Consider the following 23,868-nt stretch of genomic DNA (forward strand, 5'->3'; position numbering starts at 1 on the left):
TTTAATCATTCCCTCTGCTGCCATTATGTTGGCAGAGTTTTGTTTTTATGTTATTGTTTTTTTCTTGAATGTTAAGAGAGATAGAGAAATTATTGAATATTTTGTTAGGCATATTTTAGGGATTGCTCGATATTCTTCTGTTAAATCTGGCAATACTTTTGCTTACTTTGCAAAATTTAAAATTTCACTAAAATTAGTTAATTATTAACTAAATATTAAACTGAATAAGTAAATAAACCTTATGCTAGATATATAAGGCTTTAGCCTATGCCACTACTAGATATATATTGGTATTTAGACCATGGACTAGAATATTTTGTAGAATAAACAATAAATCAGTACCATTGTTTGGTTTTTTATTAAAGTATTTAAGTTGCAAAACTTAAACTTTCATTTTGGCCTACTTTTGGGATTAACTTATTAGCTGTCAAAACAAATGACATTTCTTTATGCGAAATTAGTTTCTCATTAAATTTCGTGGCGTTAAGTAGTAAGTGGCAAACGGTCGAGTGTTTTTAAAGACATTTTTAAAAAACTAACAAATAATTTCACACAATTTTATAATAAATCGGTAAAATAAATAATTGTTAATAATAGAATATGAAAATTCAATCAAATAAAGTGTTATATAAAGTGTATAAAGTTTAGCAAATTTCCTGGCCAACTAGGTGGGGCCTTGTCAAGAGATTTCTTAGTGGGAAATAAGAAGTAATAATATTTAAAAAGGATTAGCTAAAACTGAACGATGAACATTAATTTAATAATAATCAAATAACTAAACATCTTATCAAAAAGTTTTAAGGTAAATTAACAGTAATTTGTTAAAATATTTAATCATTTTCTCTGCTGCATTTATGTTGGCAGAGTTTTGTTTTTATGTTATTGTTTTTCTTGAATGTTAAGAGAGATAGAAAAATTATTGAATATTTTGTTAGGCATACTTTAGGGATCGTTAGTTATTATTGTGGTGTTAACTTTATCTCTGGCAATACTATTGTTTACTTTGCAAAATTTAGTATTTTACTAAAGTAAATAAACCTCACATTAGATATTTAAGACTATAGCCTATGCTACTAATACTACTACTACTAGATTAGAGACTAAAATATACATTGGTATTTAGACCATGGACTAGAATATATGTAGAATAGGCAATAAATCAGTGCCATTGTTTGGTTTTTTATTAAAGTATTTAAGTTGCAAAACTTTAACTTTCCAATTGGCCTACTTTTGGGCTTAACTTTTAAGCTGTCAAATCCAATGACATTTCTTTATGCGGAATTAGCTTCTCGTTAAATTTCGTGGCGTTCAGTAGTAAGTGGTAAACGGTCGAGTGTTTTTAAAGAAATTATTAAAAAACTAACAATTAATTTCACACAATTTTATAATAAATCGGTAAAATAAATAATTGTTAATAATAGAATATAAAAATTCAATCAAATAAAGTGTTTTTAAAAGTATATAAAGCTTAGCAAATTTCTTGGCCAACTAGATGGGGCCTTGCCAAGAGATTCCTTAGTGGGAAATGAATAGTAATATGTTTAAATAGGATTAGTTAAAACTAAAAGTTTAACAATAATTTAATAATAATCTAATAATTAAATACGTTATTTAAGAGTTTTAATGTAAAATTTACAGAAATTTTGTTAAAATATTTAATCATTCTCTCTGCTGCCTTTATGTTGGCTGAGTTTTGTTTTTGTGTTATTGTTTTTTCTTGAATGTTAAGAGAGATAGAAAAATTATTGAATATTTTGTTAGGCATAATTTAGGGATCATTAGTTATTATTGTTGTGTTAACTTTAACTTTACATCTGGCAATACTTTTGTTTATTTTGCAAAATTTAGTTTTATATTAATTTTTGTGGTGTGTGGCTGCAAGTGCAACAGTTGGTCAAGTAATTTGTTAATAATTCAGTAAATTTTTAAAATAATTAAATAAATTTTATAATAAATCAATAATATAGTTAATATTCTTTAAAAATATATATAAATCTGAGCAAATAAAGTGTTAATAAGTGTTCATCCAAAGCCGCCAATCTTTAGGGCCAACTAACAGCCTTCTCTATTATGTTTCAGGTGATTCAACAAATTCCCTATAAAATAAAGAAAATTATTAAGAAATTTATTAATTATTAACAATATCATTAAAGAAAACGAAATATTAATTAAAAGTTCATCCAAAATTTATGAAAAAAGCCCAAAATATTATCTTATTTCTCTGCCCTTACTGTCGGAAAGTTTGTTAAATGACAGCAAAAACTGACATGTAAAAGTGAATACAAAACAATAACAAACTGTTTGGGCAATAAAAACAAAAACAAAATTGTATGATGTATTGAAGTTAACATGTTATTGTTACTATATCAACTGTTATTGTTAACATTGAATGTAAATAAAAGAATAATTCTGTTAAGAAAATGGAGTTTTTGCATGAAGTCAAAAAATGTTATGTCAAATAACATGTTTAATGAAATGCAAAGTAAATAATGTATAGAAAATGTTAAAAATCGAATGAAGAGTAAAATTTTATGTAAATAATGTCATAAATCGGGTAAATAATTAATAAAATTAAGAAAAAATGTGTGAAAATGAGAAAATTTTAAAGAAAATTCATGATTTAAAAATACAACAAAATGTAAAAGAAAATAATTCATATAAAATCTTAAGAAATCGTATGGCAAGTAAATTTTTATGTAAAAAATGTCATAAATCGGGTAAATAGTTAAAAAAAACGAAGAAAAAAGAAAATTAATAATAAAATCCATTCAAATAAATATGAATGAAAATAAAATGGTAAAAATCGAATGAAGAGTAAATAAAGTAATTAATGTATAGAAAATGATAAAAATCAATGAAGAGTAAAATTTAATGTAAATAATGTTATAAATCGGCTAAATAATCAATAAAATAAGTAAAGAAGTGTGAAATATAAAAAAATAAAAGAAAATGTATGAAATTAAAAGCAATTTAAATAAATAAAAATAATGCATACAAAAGTGTAAAATGGCAAAAGGCAAGTAAAATCAAATGTAAAATATGTCATAAAAGTGTTAAATATTAATTAAATTTGTAAAAAATATGAAAAATAAGAAAAATTAAAAGAAAATGTATGAAATTAAAGGCAATTTAAATAAATGTAAAAGTAAATAATTCATACAAAAGTGTAAAATCAAATGCAAGTAAAATCGAATGTAAAATATCTCATTAAAGTGTTAAATATCAATAAAATAAGTAAAAAATGAGAAAATTAAGAAAAATTAAAAGAAAAATCAATTAAATCAATTAAAATAAATGTATATATAAAAAATGCATACAAAAGTGTAAAAATCAAATGGCAAGTAAAATCTAATGTAAAATATGTCGTAAAAGTTTAAATAATATCAGAAAAAGCGTAAATAATCTATAAAAAGTGTAGAAAAATGTGTTAATGAGAAAAATTAAAAGAAAATTTATAATATTAAAATCAATTTAAATAAATGTAAAGGTCAATAATTCATACAAAATGGTAAAAATCAAATAGCAAGTAAAATCGAATTTAAAAAATGTCATAAAAGTGTAAATAATATCAGAAAAAGTGTAAATAATCAATAAAAAGAGTAAAAAAAATTGTATATGAGAAAAATTAAAAGAAAATTTATAATATTAAATTTAATTTAAATAAATGTGAAAGTAAATAATTCATACAAAATGGTAAAAAATCAAATGGCAAAATATGTCATAAAAGTGTGTTAAAAATCTATAAAATGAGTAAAAAAATGTGAAAAATTAATGAAAAATGTTTGAAATTAAAAGCAATTTAAATTAAAATGTCATGGAAAATAATTAATAAAAATTAAAAAAAGAAATCTATTACAAGCAAAATTTAAAGTAAAAAATATCAAAAAATTTTTAACAAAATAAGCAGATTGAAATTTGGAGAGAAAATCAACAACTAACAAAGAGCCGAATCGATCTTCATTGGCTGATTGTAGGTAAGTGGAAATTTTACATTTTTTCTTATATTATTGATCTTCAAAATTTTTATTATTTTCTCATTGTGAATGCTACCCAATAAAATATTTTCAGATTTTGGTAATGAGTATTGTAGGATATGTAGTTATTTCATACATTACTTTGTAATGAGTACTTAAGGAACTAGTTATGATTTTAAATTTTTGATATACAAATTTGAGATTTTTGAGAAATAAAAAGGATGGGGGCTTTTTATAGGGGCTAGGGTCATATGAGGTCCTACAATTATAGAATTCGTGAGGGTCATCATGTCGAGTTTAGAACTTGGTTTTGCGGCTTTTTGTCGAGATACGAATATAATAAAAATAATTATGAACTTAAAAGCCTTATTCGGCGGGTTAAGTTATATGGGGGTTAGGTGGAAGAATGAACTTAACCATTTTCAATAGGCTTCATCCCTGGGACAATAAAAGATCATGTACGAAATTTCATTGAATTATCTCCTAAATTGCCACCTATAGTTTAATTACAAGGTTTATAAGCCCTATTCGGCGAGTTCAGTTGTATGGGCACTAGGTGGAAGAATCGGCCGATCTTAATCATTTTCAGTAAGCTTCGTCTACGGTACCATAGAAGTTCATGTGCCAATTTTCATTGTGTTATCTCCTAAATTGCCACCTGTAGTTTGATTACGAGGTTTACAAACCCTGTTCGGGGGTTCAGTTGTATGGGGCTAGGTGGAAGAATCGAACGATCATTTTCAATAGGCTCAGGGAAGCCTACCTGGGACAATAGAAGATCATGCATCAAATTTCATTGAATTACCATCAAACTTACGTCGATCACAAGGTTTACAGGGACAGACGGACAGACATAGCTAAGTCGACTCAGAAAATGATTTTGAGCCGATTGGTGTACTTTATTGTGCGTTACAAACACAAGGACAAATCCATTATACCCTTTCCACTAAAGTGGTGTAGGGTATAATTATATACAAATTTAGTTGTGATCGAAAATTTGCTTGATCACAGATCAAACTTCTTTTTGCAGTTGGACAATTTTTAATGGATTTTTTTTTTGGTTTTTTAATGAAAATTTGATGTGATCACAGATCACTCTTCATTTTGCAATTTTACTATATTTTAAGGAGGTAGAGACTCCTTAAAGTTTTTCTTATAAAATACAATCTTTGATGGATTATTGGTGATCAGTGATCACAGATTTGTTTCTTAAGAAAATTTAAGATGATCAGTGATTTTTAGGGGGTTATTTGATTGATCAATTAGAGGTGATAACAAATCACTCTATATTTTGCAATTTGATTATATTTTAAGGAAGTAATGACTATTAAAAGTTTTTCGTATAAAATACAATCTTAAATGGAAAATTTTTTTTGGTGATCAGTGATCACAGATTTTTTTCTTAAGGAAATTTAATATGATCACTGTTTTTTTGAAGGGTAATTTAGGTGATAAATTAGACTGCTTTTAAGAAACTTTAAGTGATCATTGATTAGGCTTCTGTTTTCTTTTGAATTACTATAGAGGGATCTAGAGCAAATTCTTCGAATTTTTATATGAAAATTAAGTTTTGTTGAAAAATTGAAGATGATCGCTGATCGGCTTCGTATTCCAATTGCAACACAATTTAAGAAACTAAAGTATATTTAAAGTTTTTCCTATAGCAATAGATGTTTAGCGCAACATATGGAAAATGCTCAGTGATCAGAACTAGGAACTAGTAGAGCCATTTCTTCGAATTTTTTTTATGAAAATTTAATTTTTTTTTGAAAATTAAAGATGATCGCTGATCAGCTTCTTTTTCCAATTGCAACACAATTTAAGACTACCGTGTGCAACTTGCCACCTTTTCTTTATATTGCTGCATATTGCTAACAAAAATTCTAATCACAATCATAGTTTCCTATTGAAGAAAGTACAAATGTTACCTGTTAAATCTAAACCACAATTTGTAACACAAAATATTAAATAGTTTTTTTCATTAATTATAAGAAAGCAAGAAATCCTGTCATATCCTTAAGTTATAGACAACTTTTATTTGTAAAAGAAACAAATTGTTATGCATTGTTTAACAAACTTTCACATGACTTTAATGATTTTTGCGCATTTTCTTTTTTAGTCCTTTTTCTTTTTTACTTTTTTTTGTTGAACAAGTGAAAATCAAAACTAAAGTTTTTCAATTTGTTCTTATGTTTTGTTGTCGTATATTTTCTTACTTTAAATTGCAAAATCATATTTGTATAATATTTACCAACATTTTCACTTCCGAACCATAACTGCAGGCCCATAATGGCAAATAGTAACCCAGTTTTGTTTTTTTTTTTTGCAGCCAGCATTGATGACGCTGCAAACGCTAGATATTTAACTAATATTTAGTGGCGGCTGCTGCAAACAGCTGCTGCCTACCCATTCAACATATAATCAACAGCATTGCAATACATACATTGAGCTGTCAACTTTCATTAAATACTAAACTAGTAAAAATGTTTACGAAAGAAAACATTTCAAATTATTCCTTTCCATTTTTTTTTTTTTGAGTTTTTATTTTGAGTTAAATAAAAACTATTTCTTGTTAGCATTGTGCATTAGTATTGGTGTTAGTATACTACATGAAAGGATTTTCTTTCTTTATCAGTAGATGTAAGACACTGTTATATTTATTTAAGCCTAACAACAATTTAGTATGTTTGTAGTTATGTGTAAGTATTTATTTTTTGTATTTATATTCATGACTTTTCAAAGCTGAATAGTAGTGGAGAAAAAAAAAAAAAAACAACAAAACTAGGGAAAATTATAAGGATGAAATGCAAATAATGGCAAAGGACATAGAAATGAAAACTATTATAGAAAATTGCAAAAGCATTTTAGCATATAACTTCTCGTTATTACATTCATATGAGTAATGGGGGTGAGTGTGAGTGTCTAACTATTCTAAAGTGTTTTTTTATATTTAAAGGTATTTAAGGCAAAATAAATTTGTGTCATTTTAAATTAATGTCTACACAAGAAATTAAAAAAAGGAAAAATTATAAAAACAACTACTTGAGGTAGTTTTAAGAAGACTACAGCAAAAGTGTTGTTTGGAACGTAACAAATAGACATGACACCAATTCCAGGATAGAATGATGAAGGACTTTTTAAACACATCATCATGAAATTGATAAAGTGATTGGAACGTGTATGTCGTAGTTGTTCCAACCTTTCTAAAAAGAAGACAAGCTATCGAAATGCTTTACATGATCACCTAACGTTTTGGCCTTATGACACGGTGGCACTTTTTAAACCACTAGACTATCTTATCGTGTATGTAGTAGCGATCATTGAAATACTAAATCTAAACTAAAGTTTTGACTGAAATCTTTATGAAACTTTAGTAATCATATTGTGAAATCTTTAAAAGTTTCAATGTCTGGGTAAGCTGACTAGAAGATATGATCGTGTATGATGGTGCGATCATTCAAATACTAAATCTAAACTAAAGTTTTGCCTGAAATCTTGATGAAACTTCAATGATCATATTGTGATTCCCGATAATTGGAATGACGTTACCATAAAAGTGTTGGCCTTACAACATAGTGGTACTTTTTCTCTAATCGATCTAATTGTGTATATCGTTGTGTATGTCGTTGCGATCAAATACTAAATCTAAACTAAAGTTTTGCCTGAAATCTTAATGAAACTTCAATGATCACATTATGATTACAGATAATTAGAATGACGTTACCATCAAAGTGTTGGCCTTATGGCATGGTGGTACTTTTTAAACCACTAGGTGAGCTGACTAGACGATCTGTATGTCGTGTATGTCGTTGTGATCATTCAAATACTAAATCTAAACTAAAGTTTTGCCTGAAATGTTGACCTTATATCACGGTGGTACTTTTTTAACCACTGGCTGAGCTGACAGACACGACTCGCCATCGTATCTTTGTGCATCTTTCAAATAAGTCAAGGACTTTGTGTTTACTCACAGAGAATCTTAATCTGATATTTACAGAGTAAACCCAGAACATACCTGAACAAGAGAGGAAAATTCAATTGCATCTCTTGTATAAAGTACCATCCGTCCATCACCAACTAATTCAGCGCACTTCTCACTTTTTCGACACGTTCAATCTAGATAGACGGGTGGACAAATTTCGCTTAACATCAACTCATTTTCAATGATAAATTTCACAGTCACTCCTCTGTGCGGTATAAGGAAAGTAATTATCACGAGTTATATTGATAATTCTTTTAATTGACATTCTCTTGCCGCTGATTTGGGTTTAAACCAAAGCCTGTCCGATAATTGGAAAAAGAGAAAGTTCGAAACTCTGCCTTGCGGGTGGGTTACCGGATCCTTGGTTACCAAATTATTTGGATCTTTGGTTCATGCCAAATTATTTCAATGAAAGACGAGGATACGTTTGATTAGTTACAGACAGATTAAAAGAGGGATTGCAATCACAAGGTGGGGTCTTTTATCATGGTAACATGGGGTTATAAGAAAGACCTTCGATCATGTCGTCATTTAAGATCTATGAAAAAACTATTGGAATTACATGTAACCTAATCATCGATATCCGCAGGAAACTGACCTTCTGATTGTCAAGATCGTTACGATTAGAAAATGCTTAGAACACTAAATCTCTATTGTCGATTGTGCTGAAATATTCGAAAATCTATCACAGTGATAATTTGCAGGAATTGATAAAAATTTTTGATCGCCAAGGTCATTTTGTGGGGACAAAGCGTCAAAATAGTAAAATCTTTGAGCTTTTCATTAAAAAATGACGAATAAGTTTAGATCATTACGATCATCAATGAAAATACTTAGAATACTAAATCTTTACTGAAGTTTTGGAGCGGAACTCCTTAACAGTTAAATACAGGCAAAAATTTTAACTATTGATTAACGACTACAGTTTACAAACAACCTTCGTGAAGTGTTTATGAAATTCGCGATAACTCACGAACCTGTTACACTAACTTAAAAAGAAATAATAAAAAAAATCTATTAAATAAAGTCAGAAACACATTCACCATAATTATATTATTAAAATTACTCACTCTTTAACGTCATCTATTTAGCAAAACCCCTTACACACATACAAACAACTAACAAAAATATTGTAAATAATTTGTTAAAGCAACATTTTGAAATCATCTCATGCACTTGGTATCATCACTACCCATCATTATCAGCATCATTGTAGACTTTTTTATACAAATTTTATATGATTTTAATGTTTTCACTGTTGTTGTCAGCATCAGCATCATCATCATCAGCCTGACGTTAACATAAATCGAATTTTTGGCAAAAATTAAACTAAAATTCAATCATAACAATTTATTAACACACAAACACTTAGCAAGTCGCATACACTAACAGTTGATGCCAAATAATTAGTAGTAATATTTAATGATGTTTGAACATTAATAACGAAAGTTTTTATAAAACAAATTTTGTTGCTTTTGTTAGCCTTTAAGAAGCTTTTGCAATGTCCTTAATATGTAAGTTTTTAGTGTCAATTTCTAAAAGTTTCTAATTAGTTTCAAACTACTGTTTGCTTTAATGATACGTGAAGGTATATTTACATACCAATAAAATGTATTTTATGCAACCTAAAACTCACTTTCATCTCCTTCAATCAGCAGTACATGTTAAAGTTTTGTAAATTTTTTAGACATTCATTGCAACAACATAGAAATGTTTCTCTTGAAAAGGGAATTTTTCTAATTTTGAAATTAATTTCAAACTTTAACTAATGCGGTAAAAGGAAATTCATTGGAAATAGTTGATTAACAGATTAATGTTTGTGCTGAATACATTTTTCCTAAGGATCTTGTTAAATAACAACACTTGGGGACATTTTAATAGATTAAGTTTTTATTTTTAGTTTAACATACATTTTTATTCCATTACTTCTTCCACTACGTCTATTTGAGCAGCTGGCTCATCAAATGGGACCAGATCATCATTTTCATCCTCCATATCCGAATAATCTTCTCCCATTAAAATACCTCTTAACCATTTGTTATAGCTGCTGGTAGGTTTACCATGATAATGATAATGACCATTATTATTGCTGGTATGATTGTGATTATGATCATGATAATGACCAGGACGAGAATTGTACATAACATACTGAGGATGACCATGGCCATGACCGTGACCATGACCATGCATAAATGGCTTTTTAAGACCCAAAGCATCAATTGGTATTAAAGAACCTTTAGGTCCTAATATATAAATACTATTATGACCAGAATGATAAGGACGACGTGTAGTTGTGGTACGCCTTGTTGTGGTGGTAGTCGACGTAGCTGCGGCGGCATTAGCAGCTGCTGCAAACAACTCATAAGCATTAGCATCTGTAACTGGTACTAAAACTCCATTAGGTCCCATCAAAAATAGACCATTATTGGGTTGTGTAGATTCAACTCTAAATGTTTGTGTTGCCGGTGTAGTCTGATCTTCCGTATGCTCATCATGTTCAAACATACGATTTATTTCTTCTTCATCAAAATCATCACCTATAAAATTAGGTTCACCATCTTCGTCGGTCAAAAAGAACTCGCCAGCTATGACAGGATCTCGCAAACGTCGAATAACGCAAAGACATCTACCAGGAGGACCAGCTTCGCCAGCTTCTCCAAATGTCGGAGGTACACCAGGTATAGGAGCATCTCGTCCAGCTCGACCAACAGCACCAGGATTACCTTTAGGTCCTCTAGGTCCAGTGGGACCTTGATCACCTCTAAAACCTGGTTCACCCTTTTGTCCATTATCGCCTTTTCTGCCTGTATTTCCCTTAGGGCCAACATCGCCTTCACGTCCCGGCATACAACCACAATTTGTACTGCCCGCTGAACATGTGTGTAAAAGAGCTCCTAAAAATGAGAACAAGATTTAATAAATTTGTTTCTTGGTTTTGAAATTTATTTGAAATCTACCCAGTAGAGCTGTTGTCAGTAAGAAAAATTTCATTTCTATTTCACTTTACAGTCATGAACAGACTAATCTTGTTGGTATGTTTGTCAAACTATTTATATGAATTTGTAACATTTTTGTCTTTGCTACGTCTCAACTTAAGCCGTTAGAACTATTCTCGTTTCAGGTGACATTAAAATGTTTTATGGTTATTTACAACACAAAGTTGTAAAGAATATTAAGATGCAACACGATCGATTATATCTAGTTTAAACCTGCTGCGTTTGTTTTGTGTTAATTCTAGTTCTATTGTTGTTATGTATTAGCATAATTTTGAAAAATAATTTTTTTATTTCCCCCTTAAAGATCTCGTATTGGTTGGAAAATTCTTGAATGAAAACTAAAATTTTGACAAATTTGTAAATATATGGTTTTAATTGAATAAACTTAAACCTACATATGGTTAGTGAGATCATAAGACAATGTTAAAGAGGAGTTTAAGGTCGACATTTAGATTCATTTGACAGATTTCTTGCTTTACAGTGAGGTTTGTTCGGCCACCGATACTCAAGGTGAAGTATTAGGTGTGTTTTTATAGCTCGGTATAGTTCAGGACTTTCCGTAGATTTTGGTTTCTAAGATTCTAAGGCAATTGATTTTCTAAGGTGGAGTTTTTGGTATTTCATGTGAACTCTAGTGAAACGTCTAAAACCCCTTGGAAAAGTTTTAACATTAGTTTACTAACACTAGGGTAACATTCATTTCAGTTCGTTTGTTATAATCTACAGATCCTTGCTTATCACTATTTGAGGCAAAGGGGTCCTGATTTGACAGTAATGTATTTTCATTCATACTATGAAATCGATAAAAACAGAGACTAAAGTAGCGTTCATTTCACTTACAGATCTTTCGGATCCTGTTCTTCAATTAAGTCTAAGGCAACTTCGATGAGGGTAATGTATTGTCGTTTATACAGGTAGATTTAGAAGTTCTTCAAGAAGATATTCTTGAAAAACTAGATGTTCTTCAAGTGCCTGCTTTAAGAATATTTATCAAGCATGGTCAGTCATGGGACACAAAGAGTTTTCGATATAGTATACTGCTTAGCTTTATTGCCATAGTTTACTAACACTAGGGTAACGTTCTTTTCATATCGTTCGTTATAATCTACAGATCCTTGCTCATCTTTATTTGAAGCAAACTAGACCTGATTTGATAGTAGCGTATTTTCCTTCATGCTATAAAACCTATAAAAACAAAAACTACACTAAAGTAGCGTTCATTTCATTCAAAGATTTTTCGGATCCTTGGAGATTCTTGATCTTCTTGAATTAAGTCTAAGGCAACATCGGAGATGGATGTTCACTAGATGTTCTTTAAGTGAGAATCCATATCAAGCATGATCATTCCTGGGACATGAAACTTTTACAACACTGTATACTGTTTAGCCATATTGCGCTTTTAAAACTCCACAGCTACAGATCCTTGATCTTCTTCAGTTAAGTTTAAGGTTACATCGAGGCGGAGATGAATGTTCACTAGATGTTCTTCAAGCATGGTCAATCATGGGACATGAAAAGTTTACAACACTCTACACTGCTTAGACATATTGCACTTTTAAAACTGCGCATTTATCGATATCTATAGCTTTTGGACTAAACGGTTTTTCTTCAGTCATGTTCAAGGGGACTTATTTCGATAAGATTCATACTTACAATGAAACAGATGACGAACAAGACTAATTTTTTCAAGTGTCTTCTATAGAACCTCAATGTCATTTTGTGGGCAGAATGTGGATCTTCATGGTTGGGATACAAATAAGACCCTGAAAATCTCGACAGTTCACATCCCTTGCAGTTTTAGTAGTAATCAAATCAACATCAAAAGACATAAGAATTTTATTACCTATCAAACGCTATGTTTACATTATTAGAACTACAGCAAATACCGTTAGACCTAATGCAGTCAAAGTTTACATATCGTTATCAAACGGTACTTTTTAAGAATCTTTCTAATGTTCTAACTCATGTACAAAACAGTTATGTCAAGTGAATCAATTATCAACGTTCTATCTGATATGTAGAAGTATTTAAATAATCTTCTAAAATAGTTTAGTTTCGAATTAATCTTAATTTACTAAAGCTGCATTATTTCATTGCTACAGGTTAACAATATGTCATAAATTAAAATATAATAAAAATGTCTGTGGTCTTTTATTTAAAGTGTGTGTGTGTGCATTCTATTCTTTAACTCAACTGCATTTTGATAGAATTTCAAAAGATTTAATCTAATTAACATATTTATTGATGGCTTAAAGAATGATTTTCTTTACAATGAAAATCTCTAACAAAAACATTGAGATATCTTTACCAAAGTGCTTATAAAAACTATCTACGAAATTTGTTTACAGTTCAAATGTCTAAGAAAAGTCAAAGAGTTAACATATATGCATTTATAGTTTAGAGAAATGAAAATCTTATATAGTTTTTTAATACTATTAGGTAAGTTGTTAATTTATAACAAAAAAATTAAACCGTTCTAATTTTATTTTTCCAATACCCAGGTTTGAGTTACTATGCTCAGGCTGTAATGAAAAACTGTATATGTGAACCAGGACCTACTGGTGATCAAGGTCCCAACGGAGATCAAGGGCCAAAAGGCTTTAAAGGCAGTCAGGGTAATCGTGGCGATACAGGTCCTGCTGGTCCAACTGGACCTAGAGGTCCAAGAGGCGAAAGAGGAGCTCGAGGTGCTGATGGTGGTAATAGAGGTCCTAAAGGTCCTCGAGGTCCTCGTGGTCCTAACACACCTTGTCCACCAGAATGTTTAGCACAACCCAGAACATTTGTTGGACGTAGCATTGATTCTTTTGAACCTCATACCATATATAAAGTCACGAAAGAAGGTGAAATGCAACCTATACGAAAACTGCAACCAACACCGGCTTTGCGTGCCATTATAGAAATGATAAAGGCTGAGAATTTAAAAAATTTCCTAGATGATGATGATGAAGATGATTTTGAAAACTAAAAAAATTCTGTTATGAAAATTTTAAATAAATAATTAAGAATATTTAGAAAAAAATATATAAAATATTTGCTTTTTATTTGTATGTGTTTAAGGAGTATTGTGGAGAAACTAGAAAATGTCTCCTTTTAACCTTTTAACCTTCTAACCTTTTCTCTACTTCTTTATAAGATGTCATTGAAGAATAGTTGTATAGATATTGTCTTTAATTAATTACCCATAAAGCGGAAAGTACTTTGTCGATGGTGTTAGTGTAGGTGATCACAAACTCTTGATGGTCTGAGTATGAAAATACAGTTTAATATCCGCATTCTAGTGTGGTGCTATAAAGCCTATTTTCGGGTAACTGCACCGTATACAGAAGTGCACTTATCGGCGACAGAAGGATATCCAACTCTATTGATTCTTTGGGACACTGTGGCAATTCGAAGTGAATTTGCCTGTATTCCTCTGAAATAAGGAATCTAATTCCTAATACACGCAGGCCTCTCTTCCAGAACTCATCAATTTGTGGTCGATTGGCCAGTCAATCGTACAATGCACCGCATACGGGAGTGCACTATACGGTAACAGAAGGATATACAATTCTATTATTCTTTGGGGCACTGTAGCAATGCGAAGTGTATTTCCCTGTGTTCCTCTGAAATAAGTAATCTAATTCCCAATACACGCAGGCCTCTTATTAAGAACACACTCTTTTATGGTCGATTGGCCAATGAATAGCACAATGTATTACTCGTTTTTTAGCCTTACTTTGCGTACGTAAAATGAACATTTATCAGAAGCCTTTCTTGTCATAAACACTACCCTCAATATTCTCCTTCCATAAGCTATTTTCCTAGTTCCATCATAATGTACTGCATGAATAGGGGTTATCCCCTGAGGGCTGGATAATGTAATAAATGCTACAAAACTAATTGAAGATACGTTTTATCGTAAAATGATCGTGGGCATTGTGAATACTTCCTTTTCATTATGATCATCACTCAAAAATAAAACTTTCCATAACCGTATGAGTTGAACTAATGAGTTTACATTCAAGTGAACGATTGGTACATTTGAATGTTTTGATCTAAGCAAGTTTGAATTGGACCTTACCAAAGATTAGAACCTTTGTCTTTATCTTAATAATAATGATTGTATCCATGAATTCTGATTAAACATCCTTGCACCATTGATCTGGTCAAGATCATCAGCCACCGTATGACCCCTACTATTGCAAACTGTTCTATGTACATCTTTTGTCTAGTCGCGATCATCACCTAGGTTACGTTAGATTTAGGGAGGACCAAACAATATGTGTGTGTTTATAAGGTCAAGTTCCTGATCCATAGTATGTCCTAATTATTAGGATTATACTATGCCTACACTGTTGTAATAATACGCTACCACGACATCTGCTAAGTACTTATTATCCTCATTGGACTGTTTCCTTTAAGCTCCCCAAGGCTCTTAAAGAAATAAGACTCAAAGAATTTGAATCGATACTGTGACAGTGCAACGCATTGTCAGAGGAAGTCTAATGTATCCTTCTCCTCTTCGTTACAGCAATGGCAAGTGTAATCATTGCACACATTAAGTTCACAGTAAAATTTCTGTATTTACACGTTCTTCAAATTTAACGTTAAAGTTCGGAATATGTTTGAGAAATCTTCTACTCAAATACTGATCATCATGTGATCTCCTTTAGAACATACATAAGTTCAAAGTAATTGATCTCAAAAAAATCGATAATATCATCTAATATCAACTGTAAAACAGATAACTGTCTATTTATACTTAAGAACTGTGTGGCCCTTAAAAGAAAACAGGAAATTCAACATAAAATCTTCTTACAAACTCCAAACATTAACGACAATTGGCTTGTGCTATAATAGTATTTGAATTTTAATATGTCATAAATAAAATTCAATAAAACTGTCTTCTATTCAGATGAAAGAAAAATCTATGTGAAAATCTAAGATATGTAAACAATCAAAAGTGCATTTAACTAAAATTAATTTACATATATATTTCTATAGAATTCATCTGCTTTTCTATTGTTAACATAGAAAACGTGTTAACAATAACCGTTAGTTGAGTGTGTTAAGAATATTTGAAAATAAAGGTATAAATATCTAGTTTTAACTTAATTTGAAACTTAGTTTACTAAAATAGCTTAAAGAGAAGACATCAAAGTAGTTTCTAAAAATGAAACTATTTTATGTAATTTTTGTGTTACTAGGTAAGTTTATTGTTGAAAGCATTCAAGGTTTAGCATAGTATGGTGTTTTTTTGTTGTTATATTCCATTAGGTTTGTGCTGTTATGCTCAGGCTGTATTAAAAACCTGTTATTGCGAGCCTGGCCCTGTAGGACCAACTGGTCCCAAAGGTAATACAGGACCCAGAGGTGATACCGGCAATAAGGGTAATAAAGGTGTACAGGGACCACAAGGACCCACTGGTCCTCAAGGTTTTAAAGGTGAACCTGGACCACAAGGCCCAAGAGGTCGTAGTGTAGGTTTAAGAGGTCATGCTGGTCCTAGAGGTCCTGCTGGAAGTTGTACACCCTGTCCTAATCGCATAAAACGTAGCGCACGTTCTTACGAACCAAATAGATTGTACATGTTGACAAAGGAACGTAAATTAATAGCCGTCGATAAAATACAACCCACAGCAGAATTACTAGAACTTGTGGAACATCTTAAAAGCACGGATAAATTAAGAGATTATGGAGATGACGATAATGTATTGAATTTATGAAAAAAACAGAAAGGTTAATAAATTTGTTTTGCAATTTAATGATTTGGAATTGTTGTGTGTGTTTTTTTTTTGTAAAATATGAACTCTTTTATAAGATATCAATGGTTTGAGGTGGGCTAGTTTAGTAGTTCTTGTGATGGCAAAAGTGTTTTCTTCTAAACTAAGAACTTGTGTAATACTTTGATAAACTTAGGTTTAGGGCCTTTCTTTCTGTAGGTAAATTTTGAAAACCGTGTTATCTTAAAAATATTCCTCCAATTTAACCTTTAATCCCAGAACATTTGAAATACTTTATTAAAAACGTTAATCGTAAAGTACAAGTACTTAAATAATTTCAATAAGAAAATGTCTTTCATACTTAAAACATTCATTAATTACTTAATCTCAAACTTTTACGAACAACAAATAACCTACCCCACCTTTGTTAGAAATTAAAATAAATACTCTTATCGGTAGTACACATACATTTTTGGTTATTTATTTACAATTTTGTTTTTCCTTATCTTAATACTTTAAAATTCACTTAAAAATACGTTGAAATATTTTAGCTTTTAATCTTAAGTGGTTATTATTAAGAATTCTCAATTTTTTCCTACGGTATCACAAGCCTTCAGACCCTCACCAACACAGGCGGCATAGGCCATCATATGAGGTATAGCATTCTGTTCATACACACCCGTAAACAAATGAGACCAAGGACCTGAGGCAAAAACACCCACATCCTCACCACCATGAGTCTCTGAATCTAAAGGCACGGTGGCGGGGAATACATCATTAGGTTGACCTTTTAACACTTGCTCCGGATTAACACGTTTACTATTTTTAACATCATAATGTTGATAATAACCTTTGCCATTGGCATAACTTAAGGGTTCATAGGGTAATTGATCATCAGCATTTTTAACTAAACTGAAAATATCTGAACCACGATCTTGATAACCAGCCACACTAAAGGTATGCGAATGATCGGAAGTCACCACAATCAAAGTATCTTCCTCGCTGGTCATTTGACGAGCCAAAGCAATAGCTTGAGAAAATTCCTTAGTTTCATCTAAAGCCAAACGGGCCTTAGTGTCATGATGGCCCATATCAATTCTGCCTCCTTCAATAAATAAGAAATAACCATTATCCTCTTGTTGCTGCATAAACTCTATGGCCTTTTTAGTCATTTCCTCTAAAGTAGGTTGAGTATTTTCAGGATTGGCTACAGCCTCTAAGTGATAATCTAAATGACCATCATTAAACACACCCAATAATCGTTCAGTTTGTGTTAAATCCAATGCTTCCAATTGTTCTTTGGTTTCTACCAATTTGTATTTAGGCGATTGTTTTTGATATTCCTCTAGTAAATTACGACCATCTGTACGCCAGCCATTAGCATAGAGACGTTTATCTACGAAAGCACTTTTACCACCACCCATCATTACTTTAAGTTTAGAGCCTACTTCGCCATATATCAATTGCTGGGCTATATCATCTAAACCATGATTTTCACCACAAACTGCTTCTATATCAGCATTACTTTCCCAATCACGATCGGCGGTATGAGCATAAACACCAGATGGAGAAGCATGAGTAACACGTGTGGTAGTAACAAAACCTGCTGATTTACCCTCATCCATGGCCCATTTCGCTATGGAGAAAACATGATTGCTTGAATTTTTCATAGCTTCACAATCATCTCTTGCAATGGCAGCATTAACACCTATTGTACCATAATTAGCCTTAACGCCACACAAATAAGCCGTGGCTGTTGTTGCTGAATCGGGTACAATTTTATCTACCGAATAGGTTTTCGATAAACCAGTGTAGGGAAACTCTTCAAACGATAGTTTAGTGTGCTCAGCATTAATATAATTTCTGGCTGCTACCAGGGTGGTCAAACCCATGCCATCACCCAAAAACATTATAATATTTTTAGCCACATTGGTATTTTGTTGCTGCTGCTTCTGTTGACGCACAAAATCTTTACCCATATTTAGCCAAAACTCATTAGTATCTTCTCCTTCACGAGCCACTAAACGAATTCGACCTTGCTTTTCTTCCTTAAAGCTAGGATGCATTAGTTCCTCGTCCATTTCTTCATAGGAGTGGCCATGTAATGTACCCATTAGGGTCATTAAAAGTGTTAATGTTAAAATTGTTTTGATTGTAGCCATTTTAATACTAGTTAGTTGGGTAGCGAGCAACCAGCAACCGTTTCGTTAGAAAATTTCTTTAAGACTATAATAATTTTTTCAAATTCAAGTAGCTTTAAGTAATGTTAGACGTTGGTTGTTTTTTTAACGGCCGTCTTTTAGTGGCTGTCACTTAAACGGCGATAAGAACAGTGACATGGTATTAGCGTCAGTGTTTTATATTATTGGTAAAAAACATGTACTTAAAAAGTGTATGAAAGAACAGTACAGAGGCAAGCTAGTAAGGGGCTTAAGAAAGGGGTCTAAATGAGGAAATGAAAGATATATATTTAATATAGTTGTATCAAGGACTAATAAGTTAAGCCATTACAATGGAATATCAAATTCCCTTTAAAGCCCTTTAATTATTGATGTCCAATTGGAACTAATGGAGATGCAAAAATCCAAAACTGATGCAAAACTGACTCACTGTAAAATATACAACTACTATGAGTTTGCAAAGACTTGTATCAAAGATCATCAATAGTATGGAGAGGCATTTCTAAAGCAGTTAAGGAGGACTTAAAAAGGAACTACGATCGTAGTTTAAGTGGAGCTATAAAATGGACCAAACAGAATTATTATTAAAAGCTAAATTGCTGCTAAATAGATTCATGATTGATGCGGAACTGAAACATGATTGAACAGAAGAAAGATCACCTACATATTTTTTGTCGCGCCCCTGTTTTTAGCACAGCTATAATTCACAAAAATGTCCACATTATTTTTCCTAAACTATATTGAAAATTTTCATTTTAATAATTATCTCGCTGATAAGATGATAAGCATAGAAATCACTAGTTATTTCTTTATGTGATAAGATTTCAAATAAAAGTATAAATGTAATAAATATAACAAATCGTTTGCCAGTATTGTCTCAAATTCGCCACATTGCGGTCAATTACTCTCATACAAAATGAGGTACTTTATATTATTATCATTACTCTGGGCTTTGGTTTTAGCTCATGACAATGGACAACATCCAAATTTTCCACGATCACGCAGTTTTGAACCTTTAGGTGAAGAACAAACTACCGAATATTGGATGAATAAGGCTCAGAATATATTGGCCCACAAATTGCAAAAACTCAATAATCTCAATACGAATAAAGCTAAAAATATTATATTATTTTTGGGTGATGGCATGTCAGTACATACTGTCACTGCTACGCGAGACTTTTTGGGTGACAGCAGCAAACAGGTGTCTTTTGAAAAGTTCCCCTATGTGGGTTTATCACGTACCTATGCTGTTAATAAAAGGACACCCGATTCAGCTTCTACAGCTACTGCTTATTTGAATGGTGTTAAGGCTAATTATGGCACTATAGGTGTTAATGCTCAAGTACCCAAATATGATTGTTTCAAGGCCAACGATACCAGTACCCATACTGAAAGTTTAGCTAAATGGGCTCAAGATGCAGGAAAATGGGCTGGTTTGGTTACCACAGCAAGAGTGACGCACGCCTCTCCAGCTGGAGTTTATGCTCATACTGCCAACCGTGGTTGGGAATACAATGAAGCTATTAGAAAAGATGGTTGCAGTGATGATGTTAATGTGGACATAGCACGTCAATTGGTAGAATGGCCAGTGGGCAAAGAATTACATGTAGTATTGGGTGGAGGTCGTCAAAATTTCCGTGATAAATCAGTAAATGATGAAGAAGGCTCTCCTGGCTATAGAACCGATAAAAGAGATTTGATTGAAGAATGGTTGCAAGAGAAAAAACAAGAAAATAAAAGCGCTAAATATGTGTGGTCAAAGAAGGGTTTGGAAATGGTCGATATGAGTGAAACCGATTATTTGTTGGGCTTATTCAGTGCTTCACACTGTCCTTATCATGGCGATTTGAAGAGAGAGCACTTAGAAAATGCTGATCCCTCTTTAACAACCATGACCGAAGCGGCCATTAAATTATTAAGTAAAAATGATAAGGGTTATTTCTTATTTGTGGAGGGAGCTAAAATCGATATGGCCCATCATGCGTCTAGAGCTCATAAGTCTTTAGAGGATACTGCAGAATTTGCCAGAGCTATAGAATTGGCGCGCAATTTAACTAGTGAAGAAGATACTCTAATTGTGGTGACCTCAGATCATGCTCACACCATGACCATTAATGGTTATCCGGTAAGTTATTGAGAAGCGTTTCAAAGCTATAGCTTTTTATAATATTCTTCTTTTTAAAGAATCGCCATCAAAACATATTTGGTTTAGCTCCTAAAAACGCTGACGATGGCTTGCCTTATACCGTTTTATCGTATGCCAATGGTCCCGGTTATTCCAAAACTTACTCTTCCAAAAAAGGACGTCGTGATTTATCTGATGCTGATTTACAAAATCCTTCCTATCGTTATATGGCTACAGTACCTTTAGACTCAGAGACCCATGGAGCCGATGATGTGGGTGTTTTTGCTTCTGGTCCCTATGAGCACTACTTTACTGGCAACTATGAGCAAAGCAATATACCCGCTTTAATGGCTCATATTGCCAATATTGGTCCTTTTGCTGAGGATAAATTGTAAGGTTTTTTTTTTTGTTTAATTTCATCTACACAAATTCTTTAAGTGTACATGAAATCCTATGTAAATATTAGCAATAATAAACAATAGTACTAAGAGTTTACCATGTCTGTGTTAAGTTTTAATAAAACTATACAAGTGTTTACCCAAAACTTGAAGTGTGTTTGATTTTTACCTGTGGTTATTTTGTTAGACAATTGTGTTTGCCAATGGAAGCCAAGGCAAGAAGATATATAGTCTTCTGTGTGGTTAAAAGTAAGCAACAACTTTTCGAAGAGTTTTAAAGATTGTTGATGAAGATGGGGAGGGAAAAAAGTCTTCAGTATATTTGTTTATTTTAGATCTGGTCAAATGTCAATGGTGTCAAGTATTTTGTGTTAGTTTGGTTTATTTCTTTGAAGTGTTAGATGTGATAAGAAAAAAATATGTCAATATTGATGCCAGTAGTAAAGCCTTAGGGCTGTAGCTAAAGAGTGTTGTTAATATTTATTGGTTTTATATATTGTCACTACTTTGTGCAATAATACAAAGCTAGAGTTGGATCCAAATTGAAATTAAGGTTTTATCTGAATGTTTCAAGATCGAAATTGTCACACAACTGTTGATCGATGGTGGCAACACTGGGATTACAAAAGATACTAGATAGAAACTATGAAATATTTTTAAACAAAGTAAAATTGGGATTTTATAAGTTCCTCAATAAAAGCAGAGCTGGATGAATTAGGATCAAAATTGAAAGTAAAGTTTAATCTGGAAGTTTCAAGATTGAAATTGTTTACAACTGTTGATCGATGCTGGCAAAACTGGTGTGACAAAAGATGCAAGATAGAAACTATAAAATATGTTTAAAAAAAGTTCAATTGGGATTGTATTAGTTCCTCGATAAAAGCAGAGCTGGATGAAGATTCTTAATTGAATTGCTAATGTGTGTGAGCATCGATCGAAGCTAAACTGGGATTAAAAGAGACCAAAAATGAAACTATATTATATATAGCTATTAAGCTAAATTTATGTTATATATAACAACCAAGATCGATAGTGAATTGGAAGTATGTAAAGTTCAATGATTGATGCTAATAAGACAATGATCTTTGTTGAAAGCTAAGAGTCACGATTACATTTTAAAAAGATCCTCGTTTAAAGCTAAACTAGGATTAAACAAGTTTTACGTTTAAAGTAAACTGAAAGATTCAAGGGAGGACTTGGAATGTATACAATCATTGATCGTATATAAATTAGAATTATATGGTTAATCATTGATCAAAGCAAAATCTAGAAAACATATAATCCATGATGAAAATTGAATTGGAATAATTGATAAAAGCTATACGTAAGAATTACAATTACATTTTTAGAAGATCCTCATTTGAAGCTAAACTAGAATCATACAATATTTATATTCAAATCTAAACTGGAACATAAAGATTCAAGACAATAATGTATACGATCATCGATCAAATATGAATTAGAATTATATGGATAATCATTGATCAAAGCAAAACTTAGAAAATATATGATCCACGATCGTCGTTAAACTGGAATTATGTTAAGATTCGGAAATTAAATGGGGACCGGAAATTAAATAGGATTACAGAAGAGTCATGATGATAGTAGTATAAGACTCTTAATCTAAACGAAATTTAATTAAAAGCCAAGATCAGAGTTAAGCTCGTGTTGTAATGCAAATCAAAGCTATTAAAGATCGTCGGCTAAATGAAACTAAAAACAGATTAAAACCAAGTATAAAACTAAATTATGAAAATTGACATTTGATGGAATGAGGAAATTGTAAACATTTAAAATTTGGGATAAAAATTGTTAACGTTTAAAACTACACTAGGATTTTATACGACTTCACAATTAAATCTTCTTATAAAAAAGTCCTTTTTCATAACTTATCAAAAACAACAACAACAATACACACTATATTAAACATTATTTCTAACGAGTTTAATATAAATAAACTATGACTATAAATCCCATTAAAATTGTTGACCCTGAAATAAGGTACTATTTTAGTACAACTTTACGTTACCATAACCACACAACCATAACAGCAATAGCAACAACAACAATAAACATTTAATTTTATGTTTAAATACATTTACAACAACCAACAAGAAGAAAAAAAGATCAGGAAATTTATGGATTAACTCTGAGGGAAGGAGTTCGAATAGATTCAACGAACCGAACCTACAACAATATATGAAAAATACCACATAACAACAGTTAATTTTCAAAAACTTATTTCCTTGATTTCGTTCCAATGTCTCTACTGATATGAATGAATAAGTAAGTTAGTGAATGAATGAGTGAGGCAGTGTGTCTAGGAAATTGTTGGCAAAAGTAGCAAATGAAATGAATGAATCAAACCATTGATTGTCCATTTACCGAGAGAGAATCAAACCACAAAATTTAATTTATCTTCCATCACAAAATGTTCGAAATGTTCCGTAACACATGTACATATGTATACGTGTGTAGAGGAGTGTATTGGGAGTAAATTTTATATCA

The 23,868-nt window shown here is 31.4% G+C and overlaps 5 protein-coding genes across 6 annotated transcripts; 3 read left to right on the forward strand and 2 right to left on the reverse strand.

Annotated features, from left to right (window-relative positions):
* The first annotated feature begins 3,793 nt into the window (after positions 1-3,793).
* Positions 3,794-13,986, forward strand: LOC111677344 (collagen alpha-2(I) chain-like). 2 transcript variants are annotated; one of them, XM_046953033.1, is made up of 2 exons: positions 3,794-3,974; positions 13,454-13,986. In XM_046953033.1, exon 2 carries the CDS (start codon positions 13,480-13,482, stop codon positions 13,918-13,920), a length of 441 nt encoding a protein of 146 aa, XP_046808989.1. In that variant the 5' UTR covers positions 3,794-3,974; positions 13,454-13,479; the 3' UTR covers positions 13,921-13,986. The 2 variants fall into 2 exon arrangements, with proteins under 2 accessions (XP_046808989.1, XP_023294214.2); XM_023438446.2 differs by lacking the exon at positions 3,794-3,974 and adding an exon at positions 13,313-13,391.
* Positions 9,871-10,968, reverse strand: LOC111677370 (collagen alpha-2(XI) chain-like). Its single transcript, XM_046951394.1, has 2 exons — positions 10,914-10,968; positions 9,871-10,850 (listed from the first exon to the last, which is right to left on the reverse strand). The coding sequence occupies exons 1-2, from the start codon at positions 10,945-10,947 to the stop codon at positions 9,871-9,873; spliced, it is 1,014 nt and encodes a 337-aa protein (XP_046807350.1). The 5' UTR covers positions 10,948-10,968.
* A 2,082-nt stretch (positions 13,987-16,068) lies between the features above and the next one.
* LOC124420401 (collagen EMF1-alpha-like) lies at positions 16,069-16,702 on the forward strand. The gene is made up of 2 exons (XM_046953034.1): positions 16,069-16,141; positions 16,212-16,702. Exons 1-2 carry the CDS (start codon positions 16,108-16,110, stop codon positions 16,658-16,660), a joined length of 483 nt encoding a protein of 160 aa, XP_046808990.1. The 5' UTR covers positions 16,069-16,107; the 3' UTR covers positions 16,661-16,702.
* A 414-nt stretch (positions 16,703-17,116) lies between these two features.
* LOC111677358 (membrane-bound alkaline phosphatase) lies at positions 17,117-18,892 on the reverse strand. Its single transcript, XM_023438459.2, has one exon. It carries the CDS (start codon positions 18,817-18,819, stop codon positions 17,242-17,244), a length of 1,578 nt encoding a protein of 525 aa, XP_023294227.2. The 5' UTR covers positions 18,820-18,892; the 3' UTR covers positions 17,117-17,241.
* Positions 18,893-19,744: 852 nt separating this feature from the next.
* On the forward strand, positions 19,745-21,506 carry LOC111677360 (membrane-bound alkaline phosphatase). The gene is made up of 2 exons (XM_023438464.2): positions 19,745-20,962; positions 21,022-21,506. The coding sequence occupies exons 1-2, from the start codon at positions 19,754-19,756 to the stop codon at positions 21,355-21,357; spliced, it is 1,545 nt and encodes a 514-aa protein (XP_023294232.2). The 5' UTR covers positions 19,745-19,753; the 3' UTR covers positions 21,358-21,506.
* The last annotated feature ends 2,362 nt before the right edge of the window (positions 21,507-23,868 follow it).

This window comes from Lucilia cuprina, chromosome 5 (assembly GCF_022045245.1).
Source record: "Lucilia cuprina isolate Lc7/37 chromosome 5, ASM2204524v1, whole genome shotgun sequence".
In the NCBI taxonomy this organism is placed as follows: Eukaryota; Metazoa; Arthropoda; class Insecta; order Diptera; family Calliphoridae; genus Lucilia; species Lucilia cuprina.

Bases quoted from the DNA above. Each gene is read 5' to 3' on its own strand.
- LOC111677344 (XM_023438446.2), top strand. From the start codon at position 13,358: ATGAAAATCTTATATAGTTTTTTAATACTATTAG. The intron at 13,392-13,453 runs GTAAGTTGTTAA...TCCAATACCCAG, and splicing joins TAGTTTTTTAATACTATTAG to GTTTGAGTTACTATGCTCAG.
- LOC111677360 (XM_023438464.2), top strand. From the start codon at position 19,754: ATGAGGTACTTTATATTATTATCATTACTCTGGGCTTTGGTTTTAGCT. The intron at 20,963-21,021 runs GTAAGTTATTGA...TTCTTTTTAAAG, and splicing joins TGACCATTAATGGTTATCCG to AATCGCCATCAAAACATATT.
- LOC124420401 (XM_046953034.1), top strand. From the start codon at position 16,108: ATGAAACTATTTTATGTAATTTTTGTGTTACTAG. The intron at 16,142-16,211 runs GTAAGTTTATTG...ATATTCCATTAG, and splicing joins TGTAATTTTTGTGTTACTAG to GTTTGTGCTGTTATGCTCAG.
- LOC111677358 (XM_023438459.2), bottom strand. From the start codon at position 18,819: ATGGCTACAATCAAAACAATTTTAACATTAACACTTTTAATGACCCTA.
- LOC111677370 (XM_046951394.1), bottom strand. From the start codon at position 10,947: ATGAAATTTTTCTTACTGACAACAGCTCTACTGG. The intron at 10,851-10,913 runs GTAGATTTCAAA...TCTCATTTTTAG, and splicing joins ACTGACAACAGCTCTACTGG to GAGCTCTTTTACACACATGT.